Source organism: Lepidochelys kempii, chromosome 4 (genome assembly GCF_965140265.1).
Source record: "Lepidochelys kempii isolate rLepKem1 chromosome 4, rLepKem1.hap2, whole genome shotgun sequence".
Lineage (NCBI taxonomy): Eukaryota > Metazoa > Chordata > Testudines > Cheloniidae > Lepidochelys > Lepidochelys kempii.
In genome coordinates, this window is record NC_133259.1 from 17,577,612 (window position 1) to 17,596,966 (window position 19,355).

At 38.1% G+C, this 19,355-nt stretch overlaps 1 protein-coding gene across 2 annotated transcripts in view; it reads left to right on the forward strand.

Annotated features, from left to right (window-relative positions):
- Nucleotides 1–19,355, forward strand: part of CDS1 (CDP-diacylglycerol synthase 1) — a 65,117-nt gene that overhangs the window by 31,315 nt on the left and 14,447 nt on the right. For both annotated transcript variants that reach the window (XM_073340556.1, XM_073340557.1), the window contains exons 3-8: nt 1,247–1,343; nt 8,571–8,668; nt 8,865–9,004; nt 10,812–10,870; nt 16,518–16,600; nt 19,089–19,176. In XM_073340556.1, the coding sequence (XP_073196657.1) occupies nt 1,247–1,343; nt 8,571–8,668; nt 8,865–9,004; nt 10,812–10,870; nt 16,518–16,600; nt 19,089–19,176 (565 nt within the window). The remainder of the gene's footprint in view (nt 1–1,246; nt 1,344–8,570; nt 8,669–8,864; nt 9,005–10,811; nt 10,871–16,517; nt 16,601–19,088; nt 19,177–19,355) is intronic.

Genomic DNA, 19,355 nt, shown 5'->3' on the forward strand with positions numbered 1-19,355 from the left:
TCCCATTCACCTTGAGGGAATTCTTAGGAAAACTTCTTTTTAAAAAAAAAAAAAAAAAAAAAAAGCTTTTGATAGCGATAAGGACATATCACTAAAATGAGCAAAGAGGTCCTTTGCTGTGGTTAATGCAGCAAACGGTACTGAAGTCCTGTTGTAGTGCAGTGGTTCTGCCTTTGTGTAAGTACCCATGGCAACTTCATTTAAGTAGCCTTAATGGGTACTCTTCACTTGCCAATAAATAAAATCCTTTAAAAGTAAATTACACATGTCTAACCCAAACTTAAGGTCAAATTAGATTTTTAAAATTGACTAAGTTGACAGTATCCCTTTAAGTTTAGTCATGTTTGTCTAGAAATTTTGTTACTTGTGCTACAAGATACATGTAAGATTGTTATGAACAAGAGAGTGGAAAGAATTTTTTTTTAATGTGCCTACACTGGGTAAATAGTTGTTTTGGTTTAACCTGTACAGCCAGTTTCCCCTGTTTTTCCTGTGGGTTTTTCATACCATAAAGAAAAGACAAATGCACTAGAAAATAGGACTATAAAACCACTGTTTTTTACAGGGATACTAGCGACTAGGTCTAGTACTGGAAACTTTAACTCATTGTTAAAAATAAGCTGGATTTCAGGCTGACAGTAGTCCTTTACTAATGTTCTACAACAATCTAGTTTTTTAATCCAGTTGCTGAACAACTGTATGAAAAGCAATCTCGATTTTTTTTTTCTTAGACCAGTCTGTTTGAATCCCTTTTAAGAAAAGAATCTTAAGTTTGGAGAAGAATGTTTACATGCTAACAGCAACTTTCCCCTTATGGACCAGATTGTGGCCAGATCCAGTATGGATGTGCAATAGGAGAATGGTAGAAATAGCCTACCCCATCTCCTCCCACATGCATATATGTCAGGGCTGATATTGCAGTCCTAGTGCTCATATGAGCACAGGATTGCTCCCTGCTAGTGCCTCTGTGTGTGGTGGTAGCCACTCCACAAAAGAGTCAGGGCTATTACCTTGGGTCCCTTCTACATCACCCAGCAAGAGCTAGCTTCTGCAAAGAGAAGCATATGCTGCACCACTTCAAAGCTTGTAGCGGTAAGCATGCTACCCATGTTGCCACAATTTGTAAATTGCCTTGTTAATTGTTCAGTTACTAAAGGAAATACTTACTATAAAAGATATCTATTACTATGAAGAGACTGTTAACTGTACTGTTTTCTTTAATTGTCCTAATATGTTTTCTTTGCAGATGGAAAAACTGGTGGATTCGTGGAATTTTAACGTTAGCTATGATATCATTATTTTTCCTGATCATATATCTTGGATCATTTATGCTGATGCTTCTTGTAAGTTTTCTAAAAACGTTTTCCTGTGTCAGACTTACTCACCCTTTTTGTTGATCATAATACATAAAATGAATATGAAGGCAAATTATATAGAACTTTCAAATTGGTGAGCAATTTACCTTGTATTGAAGTGAATTAGTACTTGTGAAAGGTATGGGATTGACATTCACACATAGCTTTTAGGGACTGCTGGCTTTGTTGGTACTTCTATGTACTGTACGTTTCAAGACTTCTGTAATTTAATGTAAAATAAAATAATGACTCTCTAGTCCTTTTTGTTCTAGAGATCCTTGAAAATGGGACTGAAACTATGACAATAAATTTCCACTTCTAAAATTTATAGATCATTCTCGGCCCTCCTTTAACATGATTTTCCATCTCCTCATACAGAGTCGCCTGCTTTTCAGAAGTCATTGGATGTCCTATACTAAGCTTGCCAGAGTTGACGACCCTAAAGAAAACATTAACTTTGAAATCTTACTTGAATGAGCTGATTTTTGTTCCTTGACACTGTCTCAGCTAGGATAGTTCAATAAAGTATTTATCTGGTTCACTTTTTTTCTGTGAAGTTCTAAAATAATTAGATTTGTGGAAATGTATTTAACATCTCTTTTTAGGGTGTCATAATTAATAAACTGTTGGTTTAGTTCACTTCAGATTTTCTAGAAAAAGTTCACTGTTGCCTCAGTAACATACTTTAGGTTATAGGGAAGTCAGTATCAGGATTATAACAAACTCAATTGAAACTTTATTTATGGTATGACTGCCATTGCTCCATATGCATACAGAGACCATATTTTAAGGCATGTGTGCAAACAGGTAGGATTAAGGATACCTAAATTAGGTATTTCTGACTTCTGAGTGTTTTGACCTTATAACTCCCCTAACACATTTTTTCTCCTTATAGAATATACACAAGGGGTATAATCAATGGATTGTATATTCATGCAGTTTTTGAAAAAAAATTTTGTAGAGAGCTATATTCTTGGCCTGAATTAAGGCTGAGTTTTTGCTGCCTTAGCAGTGCAAATAGTCATACAAGCCATCCTAAAAGTTGCATTTGTGATTACCCTTTCTGTGCTGTGTAAGGGATGTGTAGATGGCAAAGTGTGGATCCTTGACTGTTACAGTAGTCCCAGTGGGTGGCTGTGGCTGGCATTGTCTAAAGCAGCTCCCTTAGTTTGTTCTAAATTATGCCGGGGAACATTTTGGCCCCAGGTCAGAGAAGTGAGAAGGTGGATTAAAACCACCTTTCCTCTTCGCTCTCCTCAACTGCATCAAGTTTGGACTTGGCTTAGCTGAGAGAGAATCCGACTGATAATGTTTTTCTCATCTCCCATTGTATCATGCCCTCAGTTTGTTGCTCTGTTTTAACCATTCATATTATATTTCTTCCTGTCCTTCTTTTCTCTTATAGGCATCCAGCATCTTTTTAATTATTGTGCATAATATATTTTTATAATAGATTTTACGTTCTCTTTCACCTTAGTGTCTTCTACCCTCCACTCCCTTTCATTTAGTTTATGTCAGACATCCCTGAAATATTCTTCTATGGCTGCAAGAGCTGCTGTAAGTGCATCTGGATAATACCACTGTCACTTATAAACAGTTGTTACTGGTTTGGAGAGGAACTTGATAGCTGTGTATGAAAGGTTAAATATTGAAAGATGTTACCTGAAACTAAGGTCTGATTCACCAGCAAGTGGTATCTCTTTAGTGCTTGAGATTTCAAGTCTTCTCTATTGAGAATTGTGCTCACAGTTTAGTCCTCCTCTCAAAGCTGCCTTGTTGTAAGGTTAAGTTTTGTTAACTATTCTTCAGGAAACATGTAACTATGTCCATGGTCATCTTTAAAGCTTTAACACAGTACATTGAGGTCTAAAAGCATGGGCAGCTACAGCTTGACCTAAAAGAACAGATCCATTAGCTTGCAGGCAATAGCAATCTCAAACTTTTATATGTGGTACAGCTACTGAAGGTCTTCTAAGAGCACTGATGAGACAGACTGTTGGAGTATGTCAAGTAAGCATCTTTAGAAACTGAAGGAAGCTTTGAAATCTCAGTGCAATTTCTGTTATTTGCATATAGAAATTTCTTTTTTGTACCATGACTTCTTAGAATCCTAAAGGATTTGTATGTCGAGAGTGTCTGAAGCCCTCTTCATAATGAACTACTTTAGATCAACATGTGGGATTTTCAGGCTCAGAGTTGGCTTACCTCAGCTTCTATTGAAAAATCAGAGATTTACTTGAGATGTCATGAAGGTAATTATGGCTGAGTAGGGTTGACACACTAGGAGAATGTACAATATGTGTTTGAGAGTCTTTCTGAGGAGGTGGGTGAGATTTTGATGTATGCAGATGTATAGTTTTACATTGTGTTTTGGGGTGTTTTTTAAATTTATTGTCCCTTAGCAACCCTAACTGGTTTTTAGTGTGTCTGAATATTATTTTATTTGGAAGCTTGCTTTTCTCGTGTTTAGTAACTTTTTTCTAACAACTGTTAGTTGCCAAACTTTATAAAATGCAGAATGCATTGGATCAGTTTTTAAGGCAAAGTGGTTAAGTTAGTGTTTTCATTAATTCGTAACTTCCAATATCTTTCTCTTCTCCATGATCATTCAGGTAAAACTTTGTTCCATGTACTGTGTACATAGATAGTTTTTGAAAATAGGCCCTAAAAGATGAGCCGTTTTGTTTCACTACACTCCCACCCATTATCTATTGCTTCAGGTCATAGAGTTGTCCCTCAAGGAATATTTTTCTTCTTTGTACAGCATTGTACAATTGGTTAAGTGTATGATGGGTTTTCGCTTTCTTTTGAAGCATCAAGTGTGGCCTCCTGAGAGAGTTCTTTATATAGGCATGTTATGGCAGTCACCTCTAAAATAAACAAATACATTTTACTCTAGCTTTGAAACATGCCTGGTCTTACTCAAAGCTGTATCAGTGTCCTATACAACCTTGCAATAGAGCAGTAGACACTGAGTGCTTCTCTTCTGTCTTATCAAACTAAATTTAGGTTAACCAATTTATTTGAGCGTAAGCTTTCGTGAGCTACAGCTCACTTCATCGGATGCATACTGTGGAAACTGCAGAAGACATTATATACACAGAGACCATGAAACAATACCTCCTCCCACCCCACTCTCCTGCTGGTAATAGCTTATCTGAAGTGATCAATCTCCTTACAATGTGTATGATAATCAAGTTGGGCCATTTCCAGCACAAATCCAGGTTTTCTCACCCTCCGCCCCCCCACACACAAACTCACTCTCCTGCTGGTAAAAGCCCATCCAAAGTGACCACTCTCCTTACAATGTGTATGATAATCAAGGTGGGCCATTTCCAGCACAAATCCAGGTTTTCTCACCCTCCGCCCCCCCCCACACAAACTCACTCTCCTGCTGGTAAAAGCCCATCCAAAGTGACCACTCTCCTTACAATGTGTATGATAATCAAGGTGGGCCATTTCCAGCACAAATCCAGGTTTTCTCACCCTCCGCCCCCCCCCACACAAACTCACTCTCCTGCTGGTAAAAGCCCATCCAAAGTGACCACTCTCCTTACAATGTGTATGATAATCAAGGTGGGCCATTTCCAGCACAAATCCAGGTAATCAAGGTGGGCCATTTCCAGCACAAATCCAGGTTTTCTCACCCTCCGCCCCCCCCCACACAAACTCACTCTCCTGCTGGTAAAAGCCCATCCAAAGTGACCACTCTCCTTACAATGTGTATGATAATCAAGGTGGGCCATTTCCAGCACAAATCCAGGTAATCAAGGTGGGCCATTTCCAGCACAAATCCAGGTTTTCTCACCCTCCGCCCCCCCCCACACAAACTCACTCTCCTGCTGGTAAAAGCCCATCCAAAGTGACCACTCTCCTTACAATGTGTATGATAATCAAGGTGGGCCATTTCCAGCACAAATCCAGGTAATCAAGGTGGGCCATTTCCAGCACAAATCCAGGTTTTCTCACCCTCCGCCCCCCCCCCCACAAACTCACTCTCCTGCTGGTAAAAGCCCATCCAAAGTGACCACTCTCCTTACAATGTGTATGATAATCAAGGTGGGCCATTTCCAGCACAAATCCAGGTTTTCACCTGGTTTTCACCTGGATTTGTGCTGGAAATGGCCCACCTTGATTATCATACACATTGTAAGGAGAGTGGTCACTTTGGATGGGCTTTTACCAGCAGGAGAGTGAGTTTGTGTGGGGGGGGGCGGAGGGTGAGAAAACCTGGATTTGTGCTGGAAATGGCCCACCTTGATTATCATACACATTGTAAGGAGATTGATCACTTCAGATAAGCTATTACCAGCAGGAGAGTGGGGTGGGAGGAGGTATTGTTTCATGGTCTCTGTGTATATAATGTCTTCTGCAGTTTCCACAGTATGCATCCGATGAAGTGAGCTGTAGCTCACGAAAGCTTATGCTCAAATAAATAGGTTAGTCTCTAAGGTGCCACAAGTACTCCTTTTCTTTTTGCAAATACAGACTAACACGGCTGTTACTCTGAAACCTAAATTTAGGTTGAGCAGTCATGCCACAAAACTCTTTGGAAAATATCTTTCAACCCCGCTCTCCCCCCAAAGCTGCAGTTTTCTTTTAATCATCTTTTAGAAAGCCTGGAAAATAAAAAACAGAAGTTCCATGTATATCAGTAATGAATCCAAATATTCTAATATTTTTGGTCAGAAGAAATTTTCCACTTTACAGTGGAAGAAAACAAGTAATGCTCAATGGTTATCTATTAGTTTTTTGTGGGGGTCCGTGAAGAAGGTGTTTTTTTGGAATGTGTATAACAGAGCCTGGAGATGCATACATTTGAAATGCTATACTATGGACTTTTGAAGAAATTAACCCAGGTGTTGACAGTGGTATCCCAAGTGTAGACAGTGTTCCAGCAGCTTATGGCGTTTTTAACACAGTACAGTTAAATCTGTTGAAAATCATCTTTAATTTACCTGATAGTAAAAATGGTCTGGTCGAAGGAGCTTTATGTACTCTTACAGGCAGATGTTTAAAAGTGATATTTAATAGTTCAAATGACAACTTCCCTGTGTAAATATGCAACTTTCAGATTATCTTCAGTCTTTAACAGTATATATGTGTTTCAGTTTTTTGTTACGATGCAAACATTATTCATTAGAAAAAATTGGTAAATATAACTTTTCCAACCATGAGAAGTAATAGCCTGGTATATCATTATGAACAATTGAAATGGGGTAATAATTGTACCCATTAATTCCTTTGAATTTGACCCTAAATAAATGTGTCTAGCTGTCCAGAAAAGTTGTGTGTGTGTGGCGGGGGGGAGGGACGGACCTGTTTTGAAACCTCTACGGAAGGTGTGACACGTAGTGACCCACTGGAATGTTGTGTTATCAGTATTATCATATCCTATATTTACATCTCGTAGATACTGTTTTTCCTCTAGTTTCTAGAAAAGGGGATCTGTAAATGCTATAATTCATTCTTTTAATGAATGGAGTTTCTTTCTTGTAATAACTACTTTGAGTGTAGTCGTCATCTTTGCATACGTGTTGATTTTTTCCTTTGAGTGTTCTCACACTATGCTGATAGGGTTATAATGAGGAAGGAAAAATAACTGATTGTTTTGCCACATGGTTTGGTATATTTACCTTTTGAGACATGCATGACACAGGCTTAACTGACAAGCCTTGAAGCAAAAAGTAACCGTATGAACTTATTCACGTGTTACACCACACAGCAGAAGTTTCAAGGCTCAGATCTTTTCACAATGTTATAAAGTGTGTAGAGAAACTACATTTGATTGATCACATATTCTAGCATCTGTTTTATAAAGAAAAATGGCTCATGCAGTGGAAAGACTGACAATTTTATTTCCAACAGAGGAGGAGAGAAATGTTTAAATTTTAACAGAGGTTGTGAGGTCAAAGATTTACTTGCTTAGTAGGGCTTAAAGTGTGTGGAGGGTTTGAGAGGAGTGGTATCAAAATATTTAAAAGTTTAGAGGGTAAACATTGAGGTTCTGTCTGTACTGTGAAAAAGCAACAAGTTAGTTAACATGTTTTTAACTATCATGACGTTAAATACAATGTTAAATATGACAACAAACGTTAGCCATGACCAGCTAACACACTTTAAACAAGTGTTGTCCACACTAAGACATAATTGTTTAACGTTGTGTTAGTTAAAATGTCATATGTGTGTTACCAATTTATGCTTTTGCCAAGTGTAAACAAAGGTATATGTTTACACATTAAGGAAGACAGCGTAGATCTGTTCAGCTTGTAATATTCTCTTAGTAGCCGGAAAGTCCTAGAAATGTAGGGTGTGTCTACACTGCACATGTAGGCTCTTTCCCTGGTTTTAGCCTTAGCCTCTCTGCTGTCTACATAGAAAAAATTCTGATCTGGGTTTTTAGGGCTAGCTTATCTGGATGGGGGTGTGGGTTACAATGGGGTTCCACTTTAACTCTGGCTGGAGCTCTCCTACTTTGCAATGAGGACACAGGCTAAATCACTCAGGTACTGATAGTCTCCAGTGTCTTCCTATGATCCTTCCTATAGGACAGAGAAGGTCACCTGCAACTGGTGCAATTGACTGGGGAAAAACAGTGACCCTAGGTGTCTCTGCATAAAGAAGATATGCCCCCAGACACACATGGGTGGATGCAGAGACAGTGAGGACACAGAATTAACTCTGGTAGGGCTTTGCAATGGGGATGCTAGTATGTGAGATAGGCTAACCCATGTTAACTGTGTAGCATAGACACAGATGTCCAACTCTTATTGCACTTCAGTGGGAAATGGGCACCTGACTTTTCTCTGAGCCTTTGAAAATCTCCCCTTTAAATGCGAAATTAAATTTGGTTTAAAAAAAAAAGAAAAGGTTGAAAACCCTATTCATCAAGGAAGGCTTCTTACTTGCCGTTTGTGAGTGCATTTACCAAACCTTTTTCTAAAAAAACAGTTTCCCTAAAAACGTTGATAGCCTCAGTAGGTTTCATGGTGAAGCAACTAAAATCAGTCCCCAGTGTTTCATTTTATAGAATGCCTCATTTTTTATTTGTTCAAAATAGAATGTTTGTTTGTTTCATCCTGTAATCGCTTTTGAAATTATCCAAACTGCTTATGCAATGACTGCAACAGATATTTTTAATGCAGGTATTATCATCTGTTAGTGCCTTTAGAGAACTGTGCACCCCGATAATTCTTCTTTCTATCTTAATTTCAGGTCTTGAGCATTCAAGTAAAGTGTTTCCATGAAATCATTACTATAGGCTACAGAGTCTATCATTCCTATGAATTACCATGGTTTAGATCCTTAAGCTGGTAAGTAACAAGCAAGAATTTCAATTAATGGAAGTATTGAAATTTTGTTTGTATTTAATTTGCTCATGAGCATCTGTTTTATTTGCCTCAGTTTGTACTTTTTGATGATTTTTCTTTTGTTGAAAGAATCTAACAGTACAAGAGGTATTTTTAATAGTCCAGAAAAAATAACCAGTGCCTGTTGTATATGTTATAGGTACTTTTTGTTGTGTGTGAACTATTTTTTCTATGGAGAGACAGTGGCAGATTACTTCGCTACTTTTGTTCAGAGAAGAGAGCAACTTCAATTCCTAATTCGCTACCACAGGTTTATATCTTTTACACTCTACTTGACAGGTGAGTTTTTGGTAAACCATTCCCAAATCCATCAATGGTTAATGTATTCTTATTCAGTGGTGTTGAGCACATTTTTACATATTTGTTTGCACTTCAAAAGTTCATTTTATTTCCTGTAGCTTTCCTCACATCCATTATTTTTTCTCTCCCTTGTTAAAGGAAACCAGGTGTCTGTATTTGTTTTGCCAATGAAAAAATTGAATATGAAATCTGATGGAAGGCAAAGCTTTAAGTGGTGGGTACTGCCTAAAAGGGGGTTGCTTAGAAAGCAGAAGATTGTGGGGGAGAAGGAATAAGCTTGTCATGAATGAACACCTATTATAACTGCTGGAAGTGTCAGACTACATGCTTTGTAGTTTTTTCTGTTTGGCTAGCCAAGTCAAGGGTGATGTTTCTAAATACTGTGAGGGCATAGTGATAATTGAAACAATCTGAAGGGAGTGTGTGTTATGAGCTCTTTAAGAACATAAATTATCTGGTTGAGGAACACTTGTGAAACACCTAATACTAGGTACAAAGGCAGGGTTCTGTTTTGACTTACATATCAACAGAATTTTTAACCTAGTTCCAGTTGCAAAGTTGCTTGTGAAAAGCCATTGTCTTCTAATTGTGCTCTCAGGAGCATAGAAATTACAATAATGGACCAGTAATCTGACTCCAACAGGGGCCAGTAACAGATTTGTCTGAAAAACATGCAAGAAACTGCAAAGTGGGTGAGTATGGAATAACCTGCCCACAGGAAGAGCCATTCCTGAGTAGTTATACAAAGAAAGGTGTATGAGTAGTTCAGATTATTACTTTCAATGTATATATTACCTTGCATTTGTCAACACTTAATTTTATCTGGCATTGTGTTGCCCGTTAATCTGTTTGCTTCTTTTGAAACACCACAGTCACCTTTCACCTTGATTTATGTTGTCATTTGCCTATTTTGCCATTTTACTGTTCCTTCTGCGTTTCAGATATTTCATAAATACACATTAAGCAATCTTGGTCTTAATACAGAACCTTGTGGCACCTGACGGTTTAACCTTTTTCCAGGTTGAAAATTGACCCACTGTTACTCAGTAGTTTGTCTAAGAGACAGAACAATTATGGATCATGGTTTTCATCCATGACGCCTTACTTTCTTTAATAGCCTCAAGATGTGAGCTGTATGCAGGCCACTAAAGTATCCTTGTGGGGACCTAAGGGCCCCTGAGCTCTGCCCAAACTCAGATCATGCACAAGGCTGCCACGGTGGGAGGAGGAGGTACCGCCATTTCTCATACCGGCCAGGACCCAAATCCCTGTCCTCCATACCCCTTGGCCATGGGTTGGTGGTGGGGCTACGCTATAAATAAACAAAATACCATTTCTATTTTTTTCATACAAATATAACACTAAGTCTCTTGGGCGAGGGATCTTAAACCTGGCATTCTTCTTTAAATTAGCTCTAATGAAGTGAACATCGGAATAAAATAGCTATCACTTGTTTTGGAGTAGTAGATTTTAAAGGTAGTGTAAAATAAATATAGTAGATTTTAAAGGTAGTGTAAAATTAATGTATATGGTGACTGTTTTTTTGCTGATAACTGAAAGGAACAAAGTTGACATGAAATAATTAGTATTTTTATGCCAGTGGAATTAAATCTCAGTATATCATTTACTGGATATGCTGAAATCCTTTAAACTAAAAGCCTGATGGAAGAATAAGCCTCTTCAAAGTAAACCAATTGTTGTATATCCAGGGTTCTGTTTATCCAGTGTAATTAGAAAATAAGATTGCACAACATGCACCTTTCTTTTTTTGTTCTTTGTTGTACAGGTTTCTGCATGTTTGTACTGAGCTTAGTGAAGAGACATTATCGCCTGCAGTTCTACATGGTGTGTATTAACCACTTTTTATAGTCACTCGCTTTGTCATAGAAATCATCAGCTACGTTAAAATGTCTGTCTTGTAGTATTGCATGAAAGTTAAAAATATTTAAAAACAAAACTTTGGCTAGTATACTCAGAGTAATTGTTTGGAGCAACTATATTTGGGAGAGTTGAGTTAAGGTCCTTTCCATCTCTCTAACTTAATATTGTATTGTAACATGTGGCCTCAGTGAATACAAGGCTGTAATTTGTGGTGAATTGTTGATCTAAAGTTTGATTTATTCCCTTTCAGTGACAGATTTTTAAAGTTAAAAATAGGTTACCAATTAAAACATGGAAGTAGTACACTTTTATTCTTGGCTTCCTAGACTGCGAGATATTTGGATTATAATGGAAGGCAACTCCAGAAGCCTCTCTGGTCTGGTCAAAGGGTAGTGGTGCTTTGAGGGAAGCTTAGCTCAAGTCATTGGCTGGAAGGTGGTTATTGTGATAATTAAAGGCGAGCTGGGGGTATGCTCTGCCAGACTAGATTGGTTCCATTTCTTTTTTAAGTGATTGACAGTGTTTTTATTTCCACCTCTGATTCCCCTACACTGAGTATCTGAGACTTCCACACAATAAACAATATCCAAAAGGCTGGTTTTAAAAACAAAATCACACAATCCCCACAGAGCTGTTAAACCATTCTTGAAAATAATCTAATTTCCATCTCTGTTAGACAGGGAAGCTTATAAAAGCCTGTCCTTTTCTTTTCTGCAATTACAAAAAGTTCTGGGACTGTGGTTAGCAACTCTGATCCTCTGGCACAATAGAACTGTCTTCTGCAAGGGTAAAGCTCATCTGTACAGGAAACAGAGCTTTCTCTAGGGACGGTCCCAGAATGGGGAATAAATTCCCACAGGATCAAAGAAGCATCACAAACCTCACCACTTTTCATTCTAAGTGCAAAGTGCACTCCTTCAAGAATACATATAATTTCACACTGCTTTCCACTAGGAAGAGGAAGGAAGAAAGAACAACATGTGACAAATGATAGTCATATCGCTTATGCCCTTCTGTAAAGTGTTCAGATGCTTTGGTGGTGAGGGCTGTTTAAGAACCTGAATAGAATGGAATTGGACATGTATGGAATGAGGAGTGTAGCATTTGTCTGTGGGCAGGAGCAATCTTAATTAGAGGGGGGAATATTTGCTCTTGGGCTGTATTCTGATAACACAACTGGAGAGTAATAAAAATTTTACTGGATACCAAAGGGGGAAGAGATCATAGTTCTTGGGTATGATTGTTACTTGAGTGCTGTAATTTAGATGTCTATCACACCCACAGATTATATTTTCCAAAGCTTCCAGTCACTTTGAAAGACCCCACCATCGCTCACCCCAAAACACACACTTGCTTGCTCAATCACACAAATGTTGAGCCCTTTAAAGAGGTACCATGGTCACTCTCACAGAAGAATAGGAAATAACATCTAGTAGGGAAACTGAAGAAAGTCCCCACAAAAATACCTGTTTTTAAAAGTTGAATAGCCTGTTAGTCCCGGGTGTCTGCAGTGCATAACCTTTTAAAAGTCTTAATTGGTCAGCCCGACCAATGATGAACTCTAATTAAGCCTTTTCAATAAATAAAACTTTAAAGCAGCTGTTTTCAGTAAACTTGTCTTGAAATCTGTGTGTGGTAGGAGCATGTGTACTAATGCTACAAAACACATGCTAATATAATATACTAGAGGAGATGAATTACAGTGTGCTTAACAAAATGACATTATACTCTAAAAAGTAACACATTTCTCATTCTTACTAGTCCTAGCTTTAGAAACCTAGTTTCAGTAGTCTGTAATAAGAGGGCTGACATTTTGTCTTGAGACTTCCATATCTATGTAACATGATACTTCCTCTAACTCAGGGGTTCTCAAACAGGGGGTCGTGAGGTTATTAAATGGGGTCATCAGCTGTCAGCCTCCACCCCTAAATACTGCTTCTCCTCCAGCATTTATAATAGTGTTAAACATAAAAAATGTGTGTTTAATTTTATAAGGGGGGGTTGCACTAAGAGGCTTGCTGTGTGAAAGGGATCAGCAATGTAAAAGTTTGAGAACCTCTGCGCTAACTCTTCATTACCATTGTAAAGTTGTAATCCTTAATTGTTTATTATATGTATATACAGAATATCACCGTATCATTCTTTTTTTTCATTCACGTTAAAATATGTGTACCTAGTTGCAAATAGAAATGTGGACATTTTTCATACTTAGGTATTGCTATAACCTGTGCTGTATGAGATAATTGCTCTCAACTTCCAAATTCTACTAAGTGCATGTCATAGGGCAGCCTCACCTGGGTGCCCTCTGGTGGTAGGCCATGGTATGACAAGCATGGATGCCTCAGTTTTCGCTTCAGAGACCCCAGAAATAGTCCTGAAGTATATGTAACCCTTTCAGGGTTAATTACAAAAGTCCTATATACATAAATCATAACAAAAGTCCCCCAACCATAGTGCGGACAGTACATTAAGTAGATCCATAGAATATCTCTGGATAGAAATTCCATGTTTGAATAATAAGAGTAGGAATATATTACCAGCCACCTGGCCAGGATGGTGATGGTGATTGTGAAGTGCCCAAGGAGATTAAAGAGGCTTACAAAGGCAGAATATACAACAATAATGGGCTATTTCAACTGTCCTCCTAGTGACTGGGAAGGGGATGCAGCAATGAAATTTGTGGACACGTTAAATGAAATAGCCAGTCCTGGAACCTACAAGAGGTGAGGCAGTTTTTGAGTTAATCCTACATGGAATGTAGGATCTGGCCCAAGAGGTGAATATAACTGAGCCGCTCGGTAATAGTGACCAGGATGTAATTAAATTTAACATCCTTGTAGGGGGATAAAATGTCAGATAAACCCACCACGGTAGCATTTTACTTCAAATAAGGGAATTATACAAAAATGAGGAAGCTAGTTAAATGGAAATTAAGAGAAACAGCCAGAAGAGTGAAATGCCTGCAAACTGCATGGAAGTTACTTTAAAACACCATAATAAAGGCTCAAACTAAATGCATACCCCACTTTAAAAAAAAAGGGGGGGTGGGGAACCAAAAAATGCAACCATGGGTAAACAACTGGGTAAATGAAGTGCTTGGAGGCGAAAAAGCGTTCTTTAAAAACTGGAAGTCAAATCCTAGTGAAGAAAATGGAAATGTTCATAAACCCTAAAAAGTCAAGGGTAAAAGTATAATCAGGCAGACAAAAAAGAATTTGAAGAGCAACTAGCAAAAGACCCGAAAACTGACAGCACATTTTTAATAAAATAAATCAGAAGCAGGAAGCCTGTCAAACAATCAGTGGAGCCACTGGACAATTAAGGTGCTAAAGGAGCACTCAAGGAAGACAAGGCCATTGCAGAGAAACTAAGTGAAATATTTGTACCACTGCAGAGGATGTGAGGGAGATTCCCATACCTAAGCCTTTCTTTTTAGGTGACAAATCTTGCGGAACTGTCCCAGACTGAGGGGTCAGTAGAGGAGGTTGTGGAAGAAATTGCTAGATTAAACAGTAATAAGTCACCAGGACCAGATAGTATTCACCGAAGAGTTTTGAAGGAACTCAAATATGAAATTGCAAAACTACGAACTGTGGAATGTACTCTATTGCTTAAATCAGCCTCTCTGCCAGATGGCTGGAGGGTAGTTCATGTATCACTGAGTTTTAAAAAAAGACTCCAGAGACAATCCTGGCAATTAAACGCTTGTAAGCCTAACTTCAGTTACTAGGCAGACAGGTTGAAACGATAGTAAAGAACAGAATTATCTCAGAGGATAAAGACAATATAGTGAGGAAGAGTCAATATGGCTTTTATAAAGGGAAATCATGCCTCATCAATCTATCAGAATTCTTTGAGGGTGTCAACAAGCATGTGGGCAAGGGTGATTCAGTTGATATAATGTACTTAAACTTTCAGAAAACCTTGACAAGGTCCCTCACCAAAGGCTCTAAAGTATAGTAAGCTGGCATGGGATAAGAAGGAAGATCCTCTCATGGATCAGTAATTGGTTAAAAGATAGGAAACAAAGGGTTGGAATAAATGGTGAGTTTTCATAATGGAGAGTGGTAGATAGCGGGATTCCCAAAGGATCTTTACTGGGGCTAGTGCTGTTTAACATATGCATAAATGATCTGGAAAAGGGGATGAATAGTGAGCTGGCAAAGTTTGCAGATGATACAAAATTACTCACTAGTTAAGTCCAAAGCTGATTGCAGAGAGTTAGAGAGGGATCTCATAAAACTGGGTGAATGGACAACAAAATGGCTGGTGAAATTTAGTGCTGATAAGTACAAACTAGCACACATGGGAAAAAATAATCATAACTATACATATAAAATGATGGGTTCTAGATTACTTTTACCACTCAAGAATGAGATTTTAGAGTCTATTGTGGATAGTTCTCTGAAAACATTATTCAGTGTGCAGTGGTGGTCAAAAAGCTAATACATCTCTACTGCGATATAACGCTGTCCTCGGGAGCCAAAAAAATCTTACTGCGTTATAGGTGAAACCGCGTTATATCGAACTTTCTTTGATCCACTGGAGCGCGCAGCCCTGCCCCCCCGGAGTGCTGCTTTACCGTGTTATATCCGAATTCGTGTTATACCGAGTCACGGTATATTGGGGTAGAGGTGTATAATGCTAGGAAGCATTAGGAAGGTGATAGATAATAAGATAGGAAATACCATAATGCCACTATATAAATCTATGGTACGCCTACACCTTGAATACTGTGTGCAGTTCTAGTTGCCCCACCTCAAAAAAGATATATTGGAATTGGAAAGGTACAGAGAAGGGCAGCAAAGATGGTTAGGGGTGTAGAACAGCTTCCATACAAGGATAGATTAAAAAGTCTGGGACTGGTCAATTTGAAGAGAGACAGCTAAGTGGGGGTTGGGATAGAGGTATATAAAATTATGGCTGGTGTGGAGAAAGTGAATAGGGAAGTGTTATTTACCCCTTCACGTAATACAAAAACTAGGAGTCACCCAATAAAATGAATAGGAAATACTTCACACAACGCACAGTGAACTGTGGAACTTGTTGCCAGGGGATGTTGTGAAGGCCAAAAGTATAACTGGGTTCAAAAAAATAATTAGATGAGTTCATGGAGGACAGGTCCATCAATGGCTGTTAGCCAAGATAATCAGGGACACAACCCAATTCTCTGGGTGTCCCTAAACCTCTGACTGCCAGATGCTGGGATTGGACATAAGGGGATGGATCACTTAATAATTGCCATGTTTGCTGCCTCTGAAGCATCTGGCATTGGCCACTGTTGGAAGACAGGATACTGGGCTAGATGGACCATTGGTCTAACCCAGTATGGCCGTTCTCATGTTTCTATAAATCAAGTGTTTAAACTACAGGATGCAAAATTCTAGGTGCATGTTGTAGATAAATTTCAAGAGGCTTTCCATGATTGTGATTGCTGTGTTTCAGAAATTAATTTAAATTATTATACATTGTGTGCATACATCTCGTGCATTGTCACTCAGCCTGGTCTTTCCTTTGAGCTCCTATGCAGCTACTTTAGCTGAAATTCAGTCTTTAACTATGCGTATTGATCTGTGTTTTCACTAATGTTATGTTGTTGCACTGTTAACAGTTCGCATGGACTCATGTCACTTTGCTGATCACTGTAACTCAGTCTCATCTTGTCATCCAAAATCTGTTTGAAGGCATGATCTGGTAAGGGGACTGTAATAAGCAGACTTGTAACTTTATTGTATACGTATGTATTTCAATTTGTGTAACTTAAATCTTGTAAAAGCACTATCAGATATCTTCATCTATCTACTAGTAGAATGTAGTTCATTTTACAGTTTTATTGGCAGAAGTCTAGTAAGGACTACTTTTTATAACATTTTAAAATATCAGAAATTAGTAGAGGACCAGACTCTCTTGTAGGCTACATTTTTCTTGCAAATCTGAGGGCCTCTTACACTGTAAGTCCAGGAGTAACTCCAGTGAAATTAATAAATTTACTCTGGTTTTACAGTCCTGTAACTTTGTGCAAAATCTTGACCCAGAGAAAAATATGTCTGCTAGAGGCCAAGATAAAGATTTTTAAAAAATGGATATCCCAATTTAGGGTCCTAAATCCACATTTTGGTGCCTATGGTCCCATCAGCAAGATATTTAAGCACACGAGTAATCCCATCCCGATTCAGCAAAGCACTTAAGCGTATGCTCAAGTCCTATGAAAGTCATTGGGACTTGTCTTTAAAGTTGAGCACATGCTTAAATAATTTGTTGACTAGGGATGGTATTATTTGCATGTTAGGCACATGGTTAAGTAAGTTGCTGAACTGAGAGCTAAAGTAAATGTGTTCTGAGTTTCAAAATTATGAGGACCCAGCAGCTCTCATTGAACTAATTGGGAGCTGCTGGTTGCTTAGCACTGCTGTAAATAGGCCACTTACCTAGAAGCCTAACTTCAGGCACCAAATTTTGAAAGTCTTGGCCCAAATAATATATATAATCCTTATAAATAGACAGCCCTTCTGAAGCAATCCTTTATTCCCAATCTTCTTTGATAATTGTGCCAGAATGATTTTCAGTAAAAATAGTGAATTGTTAAGTGTCCAGCAAGGATAACTTTAGCACACAAACAAGCTTATCTTGTATTACTTGTCAGACTTTGTTTTGCTTGTACATGAAGTTGAGCTAAAATAACCAAAAAGTATTTCCAGTTTTTGGTACGCAGTGGTCATGTGAACAAGCCAAGCTTTATAGTAAATGATGCTTTTGTTCTTTATCAGACAATATAAGTTCTTCTTAATTTCATATATAAATAGTTCCAATTATCAAGAGTCAAAATACTTCTGTTTAAATTTTAAGTGAAACTGGTTGGGCCATCAAATAAATCCCTACTCACTTCTGGGCTGGTGTTAAACTGTAATGATATACTTAAACTTTACTACTGCAAAACTAAATTGCTTACTAAAAATCCTTTCACTCTGCTGAACACAGATTGAATTTTGGGCTACATCTTCAGCTGTAAAAGATTAAGCAAGCACGCAGGAGCTCGTCTGTGGTCTTCAGAGTGCACTGCCTTGCATGAATTGCTTTTTACTTTCACAGTATGCACAAAATTGCAGTAATTGTGGGATTGTTTCAGATGAAAGATGCAGTTGGAAAATAATACAACAAAAAATCCCAACTTTGAGTGCACTTGCTTAACAAATCCCTTAACAAGTTTTAAAAGTTCCTGTATGAACCAGTGTTTGGGGATATTCCACAGCCTCCCTAGAAAACCTATTCCAGTGCTTCTAAGGGAGGTTGTGAAATCCCCACCTTCAAGAACAGGTTAGACAGATGCCTCTTAGAGGTGATCAAGGAAAACTTGGTTCTGCCTCAGTGCAGGAGGCTGGGCTAAATGATCTCTTGAGGTCCCTTGAAGCTCTACATTTCTATGATTTTTCCTAGTAAGCCTATTACTTATAATTAAGTGATTCTGTCAAAGTTTAGCCTGATTCCTTCTCTACCCTATTACAGCTTTTGTTGTTGAGTTCCAGTTACTACTGAAATAGTCGTGTTTTATGTCTGTTTGCAGAAGTGCCCACTATTGTGTCAGCCTGTATTTTAACTTTCAAAAGGAGAAAAGGAAGACTAATAGACCTAGAGGAGAAAGTAGGGAGAGAACTCACTGGAGAATGTAGAATATAGCATCTGCCATAATCTATTACAAGTATGGTATTGTTGCGGGAACAGAAAGGAGACCTTTTAAAAAAAAATTATAGTTGTCCTTAGATTTTTTTTTTTTAATAAGGAAGTTGCTTGGCTTGGTGTGATCGTGTCATTATCTTGTGACGCTGTTCCTGTTTCTTTCTGTTTTTTACCTGTAGTACTGATATTCAAATTTGTTATGATACAAAAGTCCTCCAGTTGATGTGCAAATTCAGTATTCAAGGCAAAGGTGTTATATCTAAACACTTCGGTAGGTCTTGTTGCGTTGTTGAATAGAAGCTAAAATAGGTGTAGCTAAACTTACGGAATTTGCAAAACCAAGTAGGTTGGCTTAACTAGAAGCTTATTACATGTTGTCAGTGCTTGCTGAATAAAGCAAGAGAATACTACAATTTTTGCCTTATACAATGAATATTCTATGTCGTCTTTCAGTTTTAGGTCAATTTCCCCCCCCCACCCCCTGAAATGTTTCTATTTTATTCCTTAGGTTTCTGGTGCCAATCTCAAGTGTTATCTGCAATGATATTACTGCTTACATTTTTGGATTCTTCTTTGGGAGAACTCCATTAATTAAGGTATTAACATACACAATTCTCTACTTGTAGGATCTTTTTAATTTATTGTAAATAAGTAGATATAACTGTCCTGAATAGCAGACTTGCAATAATCTAACCTTGGTTTTCACACACACATTTATTTGTGGAATAAAATTTCTCTAGTATTTTGCCAAACTGAGTACTCATCTTAATTTATA